We start from the raw sequence: 16110 nt of genomic DNA, 5'->3' as shown, positions 1-16110 counted from the left end.
ATACAGATAATTTGCACAATACTGTAAGACGTTACCCAGATTCTGATGAACAAATTCTGATGTTTGAGAATTTATTAGAAATCTAAATGTTGAAAAGATGGAAGAATATACATGACATCTCGCTATAAGTTACGTGTCCTCACTTGAAGGGATATATATTCAGGCATCGCTGGACCTCGCAAACAACTCTCTCATTCCGGTATATGGAAAAAATACAACAACACTTGTAGAACATTTTATTGTTTAGAACACAAAAGAGTAATATATGGGATATGCATTGACAGAAGAAAAGAAAACAAATTTCTAAAGACAACTGTGATATGATCTCTTTGAGACATTCAAATATATTGTTTAACAAAAAGCATTCTTTATAGCATGTGTGCGTAAAAATGACAAGTGTTGAAGATAACACAGTGTATAAAAATGGTCCCGATGCAATGAGTGATGATTTTCTACTCTGAAAAAAAAAAAGATATATACACAGTGTATAATATGTCCTTGAAAATAAGGATAAAAGTAAAATGACCAGCACGTTATAAGAATTTATCATAATTTATGTAAAGAATTCATTTCCACTGCATTCTCTAAGAAGAGTTTAAAAATAAATTTTAAGAGTAAGTATTAAAAGAGATGATACTACCCGGAGACAGGCAGATAAAACATAAATAAGTTTATGAGTTTAAAATGAAACATTTAACATTGTATGAAAACCGTCTGTCTGTTTTAACTATTTCCAAAATATATCGTTTTAATGAAACATCGTTTTAAGACATTAACATAAAAACTTGCATTTGTGCGTTCAATAATAATTAACTGGGTGTATATACTTGCTATTCTTATTCCTTATGTCAGGTTTATCTATTCCAATTGCAAAAGATTGTACAATTTAGAGACCCAATTTGGGATCTTATTTTATTCAGTATTCTCATTTATTCCTGCAACAAGTTATGTGGTGTTATTGTATTCACTGCAGCGTTAAGACTCTTAAAACGTTTCCTGTGTAAAACTGCCTGAACAATATATTGCTGACATTTTAGAAAAATGAAAATGACGGATATGCATGATCGAAAACTGTATGTTGTACCTAATATCGCAAAAGTATGTGTGTCAATAAGAGACAGATTGACCAGGCTTTTAAGATGCCTCCTTTATAAATATGTAGTCATACTGCGTAGAAATGTTTTGATTTTGTTATAAACATGGAAACTAAAATGCTCACGGTAAAGTTATTGACAAAGAAAGAACAGAGTAAAATAAAAAGGAAGAAATGATAACTTTAAAGTTAAATGCCATAAAATGTTAAAGTTAAATGCCATAAAATGACGAGACAATCATTCGAAGACTAGGTGCATAACAATTTAGAGATGTTAAGAGATGCAGAAAAGTGAATACGAACAATTATTTTACATTAATTTTTGAGATTCTGAAATGTATACAAAGAGGAACTTTCAACTTATACTGCTTTAACTGTTTAATTTTCTTGTAATGTATATTATTAGAGTACTTCAAGTGAAGTGACAAATTATTATAAGTGCGGATTGAAATATCTAGCTGGGGGGTAACTGCTTAATGTTTTTCTTTTAAGCACTACCTTATAATAGTAACGTATGTAAATTGTATGCATGCATGCATGAATTACAGCATGAGAGTCATCTTACAGACCGAAGTGTGAAAACAGATTTTCCACTACCGGTAAAACACGGGAAAATTCTGTGTGACATGCAAGAAATATAAGCGTTCAACTTTGCCACTTTACTTTACAACTTTATGGAAACTGTATATCCAATCCATTCCATATATCAAGGCATAATTAGCAAATTAATGATCAGATTATTGTTTTAACTAAATGACCACAATGGCCCTCAGCCGCTCAACAAGAATGATGTTTCTGTCCAAAATGGGAAATATCCACCTAGAAGTTAAGAGCTGCTTACCACAAAAGGACTACAATACAGTTTTTATAATTAGTTTGCTGGGGTTCAGAAAGATCGTTTACCACGTAACGTTTCTGTTTTATAAATGAATGTTAAGACTTGTTTGTTTTTTCCTTATGTTTGAGCTCTCTGACAGCTCTGAATTTGATAAAAGGCCAAGACAGCAAATTTTAAAGCGAAACTCCATCGAAACAAACATGGTCAAAGAGCAGTGGCTTAATTTTGATTTTTAGCAGAAATGTTTCTTTAAAATAAATACATTTTGTAACTTTATGCAAAAACTGCCAAATGCAGTTCCTGGGACCTGACTTCAACAAATCTGGTAGGCTGCTGTATTTTTCTTCTTAGAATTGCATGTAAATATAAGGATACTATAAAGTTTGATAACGGTCCACCAAGGATCTTGTACAAATTGCCCCTAAACACAAGCAAGTGAACCATTTGACTTGACAGAGGTCAATCCAATGACGCAAGTTTAGTGTGCATCCAACAAATTTCAGTACATGATGGGTTATGTTGACGACGGCGGGTCGTAGCCGGGACATCCACCTATACTAAATAGTCGCTCTGAACCCTTTGATTAGGGAAGTTAAAACACGACAGATATATGTTGCTCTAAGAAAGAAAACTCTATCTTTGTCACAATAATAGAATTAAATTTAGTTGTTCTCTAACGGGTTCATAATCACCAACGTTCTGAGTCTCAAATGCAAATAGTCACATATGTATTTACCATGATTGCGTAGATAATCTGCTGTAACTTAAAAAGGTCCAGAAAGATGCATTCTCGTATGAAATGAACAGTGGCAAAATTAAGTCTTTTTTCACAACAAAAACTTTAAAACAAATCAAATTTAAAATGCAGATTAATACAGTATTTATATTACAAACAGCAAGAAAAGGCAAACTGTTTTTCTGATAAAATTATGATTAACTATGATAAAGATTTATAATACATGTATTCAGTGAATTCCTAAGTAGCAAGTTATTTCGAATATCATATATGTGCAAGCCTATCTTCTATATGAACAAAATCATTTTAAGTGAGTATATTAAAAACATATATTCAAATTTAATCACAATAATAACAAAGCAAAATCTTCAAATTCGAAACAAATTATGGCCAAATCAAGTGAATACTGTCCTGGATCACTTGTATATTTATCTAAACACTATCAACAATTTCATCACATCAGACTGGCATGACGACATAAACATAAAACATTACATCGACTACTGATAGTATACTGTCAAAATCTCAGTAAAAATGTTCTGCAAATGACATCGAATTAAAATCACAACAATAACATAATTATTTGACCGTCAACCGTCTTAACAGGATAAATTCAATTTCAAAAAAAATTCTGGCATGGAATGTATTGTTTATAAAATAGTTTGCCATTTCATAATGCTGGACATTTCAGCATTTTATGTGAAACAATGATCCAATAAATAACTTTAACGAATTCCCATAGCACAAATGCTCTGCTTCCACTATAATCAATAAATGCTAGAATAAAACAAATGATTAAAAAACAGTCTTGAAGCTATTTTACTTACGCAAAATACTTCCAAGTTCTGAACCCATATCACTGAAATTGTTAACACCAAAATTATCATGTGAATGCACAGATATTACAAACTGTCAGTCCTGTTAAAGTTATAAATAACCTAAGGTTTTGAAAATCATAGATGTTAGAACAACAATTATATAGAGGATATTACACGAGTGTCTTTTCATTATTCATTATTTCATCTGCCAAGCATTTATCAATTTTATTCGACGAATTTGATAAATTGTGTGGAAAGACACAAACACCACAAGCTTGCTTTTCCTCCTAAAACACCAGAATGTTTTCTTTCTTATCTGTTATAGACAAAGTCAGTTCAACCAACGTCTACTATACTTACAATGACATCAGCTCAATGTATTATTACACTAACGTAATACCAAAATGATATAATGGCTTTATTACACAAATGACGTCAGGCATGTGTTACAGTGTTTTTTTTTCTCAATATTCTTTACAGGCATGAATACTGCAAAATTACCTACAAGCAAATGAAATCTGATTTTTAAAAAGTCATACATAAAAATGTTTATAGTATGGTGAATTGAAGTTGCAGACATGTACGTAATGGTAAATTATATTTGAACCGTCACCGTCTGAAAAAAAGTGGTTATCATAGTATCATCTCACTTCTACAGAGTTACGACTGCGCAGAACATGAATTTAACAGACTAAAAATTCTTATTATATAAGAAAAACATTAGAAGTACATATACAAAACAAAGAATATGGAAACGTACAAATATGCCCAACATATTACGACGTGACAGAAATATATCATACTGAAATGTGATGACATTGAATCTAACGTTCCACGTTACGCTTGACATTGTACAGTTTTGTTAAATACCGTTGACATTGTGCAGTTTTGTTAATACCGTTGACGATTTGTTTGTTTTGTTTGTCGCACCGACACAATCGTAGGTCATATGGCGACTTTTCAGCTTTGATGGTGGAGAAGATCCCTAGGTGCCTCTACGTGCATTATGTCATCACGGGTAGGAACCTAGGTAGAACCGACGACCTTCCGTAATCCAGCTGAATGGCTTCCTCACATGATAAATTCAACGCTCCGAGTGAGGCTCGAACCAACATCGGTGTGAGGCAAGTCATGTAAAGTCAGCGACCTTAACTACTTGACAACGTAGGCCCCTATTGACAAGGTATGAAACAACAAGAAAATATGTCTATTTTCACATATTAAATACGAATACTTTAAATAGTAAAATATTAGAAAATCATGAAATACTACATCTAAAATTTAGTGAAAAAATAGTTTACCTTACACTTAAACACATGATGATCCTCTATAAATGTTAACAAACAAAAATAAGTGTTTGTTTTTTCTTTTGATAGACTTATAAACAACCGCTCTCATATTGTATTAACTTAGAGCATAAAAAAACCTTTCGTACTATGTCTACGCTATGCAATTGTAAATAGTACAAAATGCACCTGGCAAAAGTAAAACTCAACAGACAACAAATTGTTTGCACTTCATTTTAAGAACTGCAAAACCTGTAACAAAGTACAAAACTAATAAAAATCAACATATCAAAAAAATAGATTTATGAAATATATATAACAGACCACTTAAAAGATATTCTTACACCATGCTCAAATGCTTTTGGCAAAGTTAATATTAATATATACTCTAAAAGGTGATAAAATGTTCATTATTCTTAGCTTTATTTACTTCAACATGGCACAACAAACACTGTATAAATTGCATAGTATTTCATATAAAGAAGAACGAAAATTTATTCAATTATAAAACTACTTCTAAAAACAACAGCACTTTGATTATTGCCATATAAAACAATCAGCAGTAACAAAAATTACAAACATATCACAAAAGTGAAATAAATGTACACTAATTTTGATACACAATACTGATTCAAAGTTGCAAATACATTTACTCAGGTCTGGATTCCTTGACGAAAATTCAGACTCAGATAAAATAATCTGCCGCACTGTTGCCCAGCCATCACTTATCACAGACTTACCAATTATTTAATAAGAAATGTTCCTTTGACCAGAATTGTATCTCCTTCTTTCTCTCTTTAAGTCATTCTTTTGTTTCTTTCTTAAACTAAAGTGTTTGGTACAAACCATTCACGAAAACGAGCCGAAGGAACTATTGCCAGCTTCATTTGAAGGCCAAAATACTATTCAATCTTAAATTCTGCCTAAGTTGTAAACTGAACGTTTCCAGAAAGTTTTTAGTTTAACCATCCTCTGTCTAAAACAATTTATATATGTGCCATACAATTTACAATTTGGTTGACTTCAATCTTTTAACCTTCAAAAGGTATTAAATTTTAATCAGGGATCTTTATATAATTTATTATGTCAACACATTTTGTGATAGATAACATAGATTTATGAGCAAATCACATAAAAAGATTCCATGACACAAAACCATTCCATGAAGCAAGAATAATGGAACATTATTAGCGCGTTAGTGCTGAATGCCATTTTAACAGTATAACGGTTATTATTATTATTACCAAGATAACCTAACTGATATGCCTAGAATAGTGCTCAAAATGACAAAGTTTCAACAACAAAAAACCTATAAATTCCTACATTAATCATAGTATGCCGACGAATAACTGCAGATGTTTCGTCTTCTGTCATGCTTGAAAATTCTGGAAGATCGTGCCAAATGTTATAGTAACAAACTCGTGACCTTTTGACTGGCATTCAACTATTTATATAACTAGTTTTGCACGGCTTCAGATATAAGTTTACAATCATCAGTAATTAATTTTGACAAAAGGTTCATCTTTAAATCTGTCTGTTAGTACATAAACACGTTTTTCTTAACAAGGCTTAACATCTCATTCCACAAAACGTCACAAAATACCATGTCTCAACACCCTCCCTCTTCACATTGTGTGCATTGCACATTTTTGTAAAAAATAGATTGAATAAAAGCACCACGAATAAATGAACAGATGTTAAAAACTATTGCTAATTGAAAATTATGCTACATATAAGATCTAAAGAATTCATATAATTTACAGTTAAACCCTGATTAAGCATCCAACCAAAAAGCGACAAAATATGGCAGCTTAACCCTTATCATGCTGGATACGAGTGATTCTGCCCTTTCAACCAGTGTTGATCATGATCAACCTGCACATCCGTGCAGTCTTATCAAGATCTGCACTGTTCTCTACAGTATCCTTCAGGCAAATGGCTGCTTAATACAGGTGGCCATAAACGCAGCTTCAGCTGTATTAACATTTGGTATACTTTCATTAAATACAATATTCAAATGAAAGAGAATCAACAAATGTCATTTCATACATAATTCTTGTGCATAATTATAATATTAAACTGAAAAATATCTGTACGTACAAGCGAATTTCTCTGCCCATTATAACAAAGGTACGCAAAACTTGTGTCATTATTCGTAATACACTAGGTGTCTAAACGCACAATCATAAGTTTAAATAGGGCAGTGTATTTTTTCTTTTACCTAGATTTGAAGAATCATTACGTTTTATGAAAAAGTATATGAAAAATGTGAATTTAATACCAAAGTTCAGTGATCCCTTAGCAACGCTGGAAACACAAAAGCACCCTTTGCTATGCATACAGTTCAGTAAAGTATTGGTGTTTAATTCAAAGTAAACAAACCTTTTTCTAGTAACACATCAATTTGCATGTGTCATGTCATAACATATAAAAGCATAATACATGCAGTATATCACATGTGAATAATTGTATCAACACAAAATGTCTGATGTTACAATATTATTTACATATATATTGTCTACATATACAAATACATCGAAACGAACAAGGCACAAGATGTTGATGAAAAATATCACTTTTTCTTTATATACAAACAAAAGCTATTTTATGCAAAAGTGAATTTATCAATCAAATCTAAAATGAGCAATTGTCCAAATTACCCTATACATGTCATTAACAAGCAAATAAATTTACATGTTACTCATATGTTAGAAGACAAAATAATATTCATAGGAACATCAGCATTCCCTTTCATCCAAAATTACTTATTTGAGTTTTGTTCCGATGGGTTTTAAGTCACAATGGCATGATTTTAGGTCTAAAAGGTACTTTCAGCTTTTGATGGTGAATGTAAGCCGCATATTTTCCCCTATGATATATTGCAGGTATGGGCAGGCACCTGCATCGAACCACCGACATTCCGCAAACCAGACAGATAGCTTTCTAACATGCACAGCGCAAGGTTTCGAACTGACAGCGGTATGGGGCAAGTTGGCAAGTGGTATCAAGTCAGCGGCCAGGAAGGCCGCTAACTGCATAGTTTTACAAAGTTGGAAGAAGACAATAATTAGTCAGAACTGACCACAGCAGCATGTTTTTCTTTTCTAAATGACAGATTAAGTGTCGATAAATGAATTCCTGTCATTTACTGCGATAATTTTTTAATCCAAGACCTGCTTTGGTAAACTTTTGAATACAGATATCCATGTGTGCATTTGTCAAAATACTATTGTAAATTGACCATAGCCTTTTAACAACAGTTTTTGTTTGCTAACAATGGCGACAAAATGTGAGTAGTGTTTTAGTGGTATAAATGTTATTAGACGACAAAGGTTTAATTTCAGTGGATAACTAGATATTAAACAAGAGGACCATGATGGTCCTGAATCGCTCACCTGTTCCCACATGACCCAGTTTCGAGTATGACATCGTTTTTTCTATTATTTGACATAGTGACCTAGTTTTTAAGCTCATGTGACCCAGTTTTGAACTTGACCTAGATATCATCAAGATAAAAATTCTGACCAATTTTCATGAAGTTCCATTGAAAAATATGGCCTCTAGAGAGGTCTCAAGGTTTTTCTTTTATTTGACCTATTGACCTAGTTTTCGAAGGTACATGACCCTGTTTTGAACTTGACCTAGATATCATCACAGTAAAAATTATCACTAATTTTCATGAAGATCTATTGAAAAATATGGACTCTAGAGATGTCACAAGGTTTTTTCTATTTTTATACTTACTGGCCTTGTTCTTGACCGCATGTAACCCAGTTTAGAAACTGACCTAGATATCGTCAAGGTGAACATTCAGACCATTTTTCATGAAAATCCATTGAAAAATATGGCCTTTAGAGAGGTCAAAAGATTTTTCTAATTTTCAACCTACTGACCTAGTTTTTGACCGCAGTTGACCCAATTTCAAATCAGACCTAGATATCATCAAGATGAACATTCAGAACAACTTTGATACAGATCCCGTGAAAAGTATGGCATCTATAGAGGTCAAAAGGTTTTTTTATTATTTGACCTACTGATCTAGTTTTTGATGGCACCCGGCCCAGTTTCAAACTTGACCTAGATATCATCAAGGTGAACATTCTGACCAATTTTCATGAAGATCCATTCAAGGGTATGGCCTCTAGAGAGGTCACAAGGTTTTTCTATTTTAAGACCTACTGACCTAGTTTTTGATTGCAGTTGACCCAGTTTCAAATTTGACCTATATATCATCAAGATAAACATTCAGACCAATTTTCATACAGATCCCGTGAAAAATATGGCCTCTAGAGAGGTCACAAGGTTTTTTCATTGATTGACCTACGGACCTATTTTTTGAAAGCACGTGACCCACTTTCAAACTTGACCTAGATATCATCAAGATGAACATTCTGACAAATTTTCATGAAGATCCATTCATAAGTATGGCCTGTAGAGAGGTCACAGGGTTTTTCTATTTTTAGACCTACTGACCTTGTTTTGACCGCACATGACCCAGTTTCGAACTTGACCTAGATATCATCAAAATGAACAATCACATCAACTTTCATACAGATCCCATGAAAAATATGGCCTTTAGAGAAGTCACAAGGTTTTTCTGTTATTTGACCTACTGACCTAGTTTTTGATGGCACGTGACCCAGTTTCGAAATTCATCTAGATATCATCAAGGTGAACATTCTGACCAATTTTCATTAAGATCTTGTGAAATATATGGCCTCTAGAGAGGTCACAAGGTTTTTCTATTTTTAGACCTACTGACCTAGTTTTGGACTGCACGTGATCCAGTTTCGAACATGACCTAGATATCATCAAGGTAAACATTCTGACCAATTTTCATGAAGATGTTATGAAAAATATGGCCTCTGAAAAGGTCACAAGTTTTTTCTATTTTTATACCTACTGACCTAGTTTTTGACCGCACGTGACCCAGTTTCGAACCTGACCTAGATATCATCAAGGTGAACATTCTGACCAACTTTCATAAAGATCCCATGAAAAATGTGACCTCTAGAGTGGTCACAAGCAAAAGTTTACGCACGCACGCACGCTCGGATGGCCGGCCGGACGCCGGACGCTGCACGATCACAAAAGCTCACCTTGTCACTATGTGACAGGTGAGCTTCAAAAACAAAAAAACAAAAAAAAAAAACAAAGAGCAAATCAACCACTATTTGTTTCTGTTTCACTATATTTCAGTTTATAGCTTTCACCTGTTTAGATATCACAATAAATCGTGAATATCAAAGTTTTGCTGTATTTGTGTATAATGGGTGTACATATCTGTCTAAAAAGATCATTGTTCATGTAGACAAGTGTGAAATAGAAGTTTTTTGTGTTACAATGTAATATTTTATATGACTGTAAGAAGACAGTTATAAAATTCTGAAATATTTTCTTTGTGATGACCCAAGGTATACTGTTAGTGTTGTTGGATTTGAAGTTACATCGAAATAATTTTAATTAAGTTACCCGGCGCCCTTCCAGTGTTTGATGGTAGAAGAATACCTAAAGTCCCTGCCAATGGCATTATTTCAGTCATGGTAGGCACCTTGGTAGACTATCGACCTATCGTATACCAAATGTCTGGCTTCCTCACAAGTACGTTGGTTAGGAGCAAGTGATTCGGAGTCAGTGAGTTTTAACAATTGGCCATTGAGGCTTTTTAAAACATATGGAGATCATCATTTTTGCATTGACTTTGCAACCTCGCATGAGACGTATCCAGTTTGTACGTTTTGCAGCTTTCTATTTGTTTCTGGACTCTCATTTTCTAGGCTGCTTAAACCGGAGTCTGATCCCCTCTTACTACCTTGATCATCCTCATCATTCTGTTTCTCAATATTTCTCATTTCAACAGAAGGTTGTTCTTTGTAATAATTTCCCCGAGGTATAAATTGATGATCTACATAGCCATTTGGTAACTGCCTTTCACTTGTTGGCACACTATTTGGTCTTTGTGATTCATTTGTTTTATTGGTATTGCTATCTGGGATATTTTCTTTAGGTTGATCATTGATGAATGGCACCATCCCCGATTCAGAAGATAGTGACCGGCCCGTACAATCACTACCAGTGTAACTCTCTTTAAGCTGACTGTCAGTTTTCTGTGCTGTAGTGAGCCTATACTGGGGGTTGACATCATTATCATCAGATGCCGCAGAAGAAAATGTAGCACGAGAATCTGTATTTGTTTCATACCCTGACGAGGTCTGATCAGTTGATTTTGGCACAGAATTATTTTCTGACAATACGTAACCACTATTAGCACTAGATGTAGAGTCAATGGTTTTTGAAGCACTTGGATACGCAAGATCTTGTTCATGTTCACCTTTACAAGAAGAAATGTTGTTTGCAACTGTACTATCAAACATTTGGCTTTTAATAGCAATCGAGTGGTTCTGAACATTAGGTGAATACATTGCACTTTGAGCAGCAGCAACACCAGGAGACATTTGACCTTGAACAGGATTTAAATGAGGCAAATATCCACCAGAAGTTATCGAAACAGGAGCAGAACTAGCAGGAACTGGAACCTGAGCAACAGCAGAATGAGACGTATATCCTCCAGCTGCATGGTTATCAGTAACAACATTAGAAGACATACGATTGTGAACAGAAGGAAGTGTCATATTAGTCTGATCAGAAGCAGGAGTAGGAATCTTAATATTTGGATCTTCTGAAAAATAGTTAGATCCAGTAAAACTTACTGGGGAGGAATTCAGTGAGGACTGTGTTAAGTGTGAAGTATTCGGGCTTGTTACAGAAGTTACATAACCCAAAGAAACATCTGAGTTCTGTTTGCTGGTTTGACTTTCTGATACAGAAACATGTGCATCGTCTGGTTTTTGATGTGGATTAACACATGACATCTGGACTTGGATTCCATGTGTCCTCTCTGACACTGGTGTTCCAGTGTTAGGCAATGTGACATAACTAGTACCTGAGTTTGCCTGCTGCTGAGGAGCACATTTTACCGATATGTTTGGCATGTCAGTAGTCGTAACATAACCAGAGGCCTGACCATTTTCATTTACTGGCTGTGATACAGATTTCGAAGAGTTGGATGGAATGTGAATCATAGGTGTACTGTTATTTGTTACTTTTATGTAGTCACTTCTACTTGTACCAGACTTTACAGGAGATGATGCATCAGCATGTGTAGGTGATGAAGCACTTTCTTCCTCAATACTGGAATCATGACTCTCATCCATACTTCTGGGACAAGGAATATTGGTTAATGGTTGGAAAGAAGCATTTGCCAAGATTTTTTCAGAGTTACTTTCATTATCTTCATTACTTTTATTTTGAATTTCCTGTTCAGGTAAACTGACTTGATGATTATCTGTGTTTATGTTTGTACTGATTGTAGGTGATTGAGCCGTAATATAACCAGGAGATAAGAAAGCATTTACATTATCATGTGGCGACTGTGCTTTAACATAGTCAGGTGAAGACCCAAAACTTGTATCTGTAACATGACTAGTTGTATTATCATTTTCCCGATCAGAAAAGGAACTATTACCAAATGAACATTCAGAAAATGCTAAAGGTTTTGGTATTGTATTACTACTGGTTTTGAAACTCGAGTTAATGACTTTATCACCTGACACGTAATCAGGTTGTTCATTATCACTGTTAGAATTTTTGTCATCAACATCTTGGCCATTATCATTATTTTTCTTTTCTTCTGATCTACCTAATGCCGCTTTTGAATAAGCATCACTCACACCAGAATCCCCAGAATCATTCTTTACCCTTGCTTTCACTGCTGTTTCATCAAGAACAATATTTCTGTCCACTTTTTTCACAAACGTTTCACTACCGGTCACATTGTTCCCATTCATTACAAAGCCAACTTGAGCTACTACTGGCTCCGTTAGAACAAAGCCTGAGTTATCTAAGGAAGTATGCAAAGAACCCAATTCAACTGCATGAGAGCCAGGATCTGTGTCAGAGCTCTGACCTTTTTCAAATGTTGCCGTACAATAGCCATTAGGCAGAACTCGTGGGTTTTTCAATCCAGATACATCACTAAACTTAGGTTGCTCATCAAACTTGCCAACCGGTGGTGTCATCGGGTCAAAGCCACTGTCATTACTAGTCTGACGTTCAATCTGAAATTCAAAATAACATGTCTTTCTGAAAACGAGAAGGCAAGGATGAGCCTAGACTGCCCATCGAAGTACTATTTACCTTAATCTAATTATACAAGACATGATGAAAACAGCACTATCTGCTAAATTCATGGCTCATAGCTCTTTATTAATCGGTCCTATTGGACTTTAACAAAAGCTGGTCAATGTATCTGGGAATATGCTTTCTGTCTAAATACGATTAGCATTGGTACAAAAAAATAGCTAATGTTAAAATGAAGAGATGCATACTTTTATATAAATCAATAGGCACATAAATATGTCTAGACCACCAGTTCCAATTGGACTGAAGACGATGGTGAAGATGAAGCATTGCTTTGTAAGATTTGATACAAAAAAAAAGTTTTTTTTAACATGCGCATGAAATGCAGTGAGCATAATCTTAAAAATATTTTCTTAATTTTTATTTACATAATGAGCAAATAAACTCTTATTATAGTAAATATTTTGAATATTATTCAGAAAATAATTAACTTTATCTATGAATACTGTTAAGCTTGTATAAATGTGGTACTTTCACTTTGCAGAACATATCTTACAACTTGTTTCCCCATTAACCCTTACCCTGCTAAATTTCTATAATGGACTGGTCCATCTTTCAATTTGGGCAGTACCATTTATTAATTGAAGGGGTATTCACTGAAAATTTACTGACTGAATAGCGAACAGTGCAGACCATGATCAGACTGCATGGATGTGCAGGCTGATCTTGGTCTGCACTGGTCGCAAAGGCAGAATCGCTTGCTGCCAGCAGGCTGAAGGTTAATTAGGGCTTCTGTGACAATCCAATTTTTAACCCTTGGAATACAACCATATTACTACTGTGACAGAGTTTTGAATTAAGTTTAATATTTCTTTACATGTAAATATTGATTTCTTAATTATAAGCAAATATATTATCGTAAAACATTCACTCATTATATTACAACGTTCCTGAACAAATTGAATACCAGACACCGTGAAGGCCTTAGGCTTACAGTCACCGATGACTAGAATGTAGGTTAAGTGTCTGGTTACCGGACAGCTATACATTTTTTTGTTTTGTTAGGTTTTATATCTTGACGATACTAGCCGTGCCATGAGAAAACCAACATAGTGGGTGTGCGACCAGCATGGATCCAGACCAGCCTGCGCATCCGCGCAGTCTGGTCAGGCTCCATGCTGTTTGCTTTTAAAGCCTATTGGAATTGGAGAAACTGTTAGCGAACAGCATGGATCCTGACCAGACTGCGCGGATGCGCAGGCTGGTCTGGATCCATGCTGGTCGCACACCCACTATGTTGGTTTTCTCATGGCACGGCTCATATACAGTTCAAGTCATATTACGACTTTACAGTTTTTAATGATGGAGGAAGATCCAAGGTATCTCTTTTTTCTTCATATATAAGTCTTAAATACAAGTACTGCACTGACCTGCTAAGTGTTTTAAATGAATCACCACTCTGTAACAGTCTCTGATAAAAAGTCTCCAGCATAGAGGTTAAGACTGCGTGACTGATTTCAAATTAAATAAAGTTGGCCCATTTCTTCATTGTGCTGTTTGGTTTTTAAACCTATCATTGGTCCAATATGTTCGTGTGTACTTGTTCAAGTTTATTGAATTATCTCACTAAATACATGCTTGCTTATTTAAAACTGTTGGCAAGAAATTATGATAATTCTCAGATATAAACAAGAAGAGCATGCATGTCTAACTCATAACTTACACTATTTATAGATCGAGTTGATGATCTGTCAATTCCTCCCTCTTCCACCTGAAATGATAAAATTCAGAATAGGTCACAAATTAAAATTGAAATTTTGTTAAGTTGCTGCATGACAATAAATTGGTATAAAAAGATCAATATGCGTTAAATATAAGAGACATTTTTGATGTATTCAGCAATACCACAGCCACATCCACAGTAGTTTTACTATTTATATAAAAGGTCAACTGCAATACCATTTTGTTATATTTATCTCAAGTCGCACAGATACAGATGCACATGAAAAAGAAATTTTTCAAGTTCCTGCCATTGTCAACAATAGTTTAGAACATTAGAAACAATATTTTAGTGCAATTTATTTATTGTGAAGAATTTTGAAAATTAACAAAAGATTATGTTTAAAAATTCTTAAAGAATGTTCACAATATTCTGTAAAAGTTTGAACCAATTCCAAGTTTGAATTGCATTACTTTTAGAACCGACAGACACATAGCTGAAAACAAATCTGTATTCCATACCACATACAAGCTTTTGAGGGGCTTAAGTAAAACAATTAAATACTTACTGTACCATCCGGTCCAAAGGGGATGTCGTCTGGGATAGTTATTTGTGCTAACCTTTCTTTAGTCTTGTCTGCTTTCCTTTTACACTTTCTACAATAATGAAAATATTTCCCTTATTACCTATAAAAATATTCTTTGTAAATCATAACTGAGTCTTTAAAGATTTATGAGGAGCACTTATGAGTATGTGCACTTCCTAGAAAAGCATGTACTGTTTTCTTGCAAGGAAGTGACTTAATTGAAGGTATATCCCTGCATCTCCATGTAAGGAAGCATTGCACATACTACCCAACCCAGTATCTTCTGGTAAGAAGCATTGTAAAAGGTGCCAAAAGTGAAATTCATTTCCTATTTCTCCAGGTACATTGAATTTAGATATAACTAATAGCACAAGTACTGCCTACTCAAGCTGTCGTATACTGAAACCTGGAATTACTGCTGGTGCTTGTACTGCCTACACAGGCAGCTGTATACTAAAACCAGGAATTACTGTTGCTGCAATCATTGCCTATACAGGCAGGTGTATATTGAAACCAGGAATTACTGTTGCTGCATGTACTGCCTACACAGGCAGCTGTATACTAAAACCAGGAATTACTGTTGCTGCAAGCACTGCCTACACAGGCAGCTGTATACTAAAACCAGGAATTACTGTTGCTGCAAGCATTGCCTACACAGGCGAATTACTGTTGCTGCAAGCATTGCCAAACCCGGAATTACTGTTGGTGCAAGCACTGCCTACACAGGCAGGTGTATACTGAAACCCGGAATTACTGTTGGTGCAAGCACTGCCTACACAGGCAGGTGTATACTCCAGGAATTACTGTTGGTGCATGTTCTGCCTACACAGGCAGTTGTATACTGAAACCAGGAATTACTGTTGCTGCATGTACTGCCTACACTGGCAGGTGTAT

The 16110-nt window shown here is 34.6% G+C and overlaps 1 protein-coding gene across 1 annotated transcript in view; it reads right to left on the bottom strand.

The window, feature by feature from the left end:
* Window positions 1-223: 223 nt before the first annotated feature.
* LOC123524195 (homeobox-like protein HDP1) overlaps window positions 224-16110 on the bottom strand; it is a 35031-nt gene continuing 19144 nt past the window's right edge. Inside the window, exons 8-10 of the mRNA XM_053539108.1 lie at window positions 15199-15286; window positions 14634-14681; window positions 224-12888 (exon numbers count right to left, since the gene is read on the bottom strand). Of these exons, the coding sequence (XP_053395083.1) occupies window positions 10456-12888; window positions 14634-14681; window positions 15199-15286 (2569 nt within the window). The 3' untranslated portion in view covers window positions 224-10455. The remainder of the gene's footprint in view (window positions 12889-14633; window positions 14682-15198; window positions 15287-16110) is intronic.

The sequence above is a fragment of the Mercenaria mercenaria genome, chromosome 3, assembly GCF_021730395.1.
Source record: "Mercenaria mercenaria strain notata chromosome 3, MADL_Memer_1, whole genome shotgun sequence".
NCBI lineage: Eukaryota > Metazoa > Mollusca > Bivalvia > Venerida > Veneridae > Mercenaria > Mercenaria mercenaria.
Note: the sequence above shows the minus strand (reverse complement) of the source record. Positions and strands in the feature narration are given on the sequence as shown.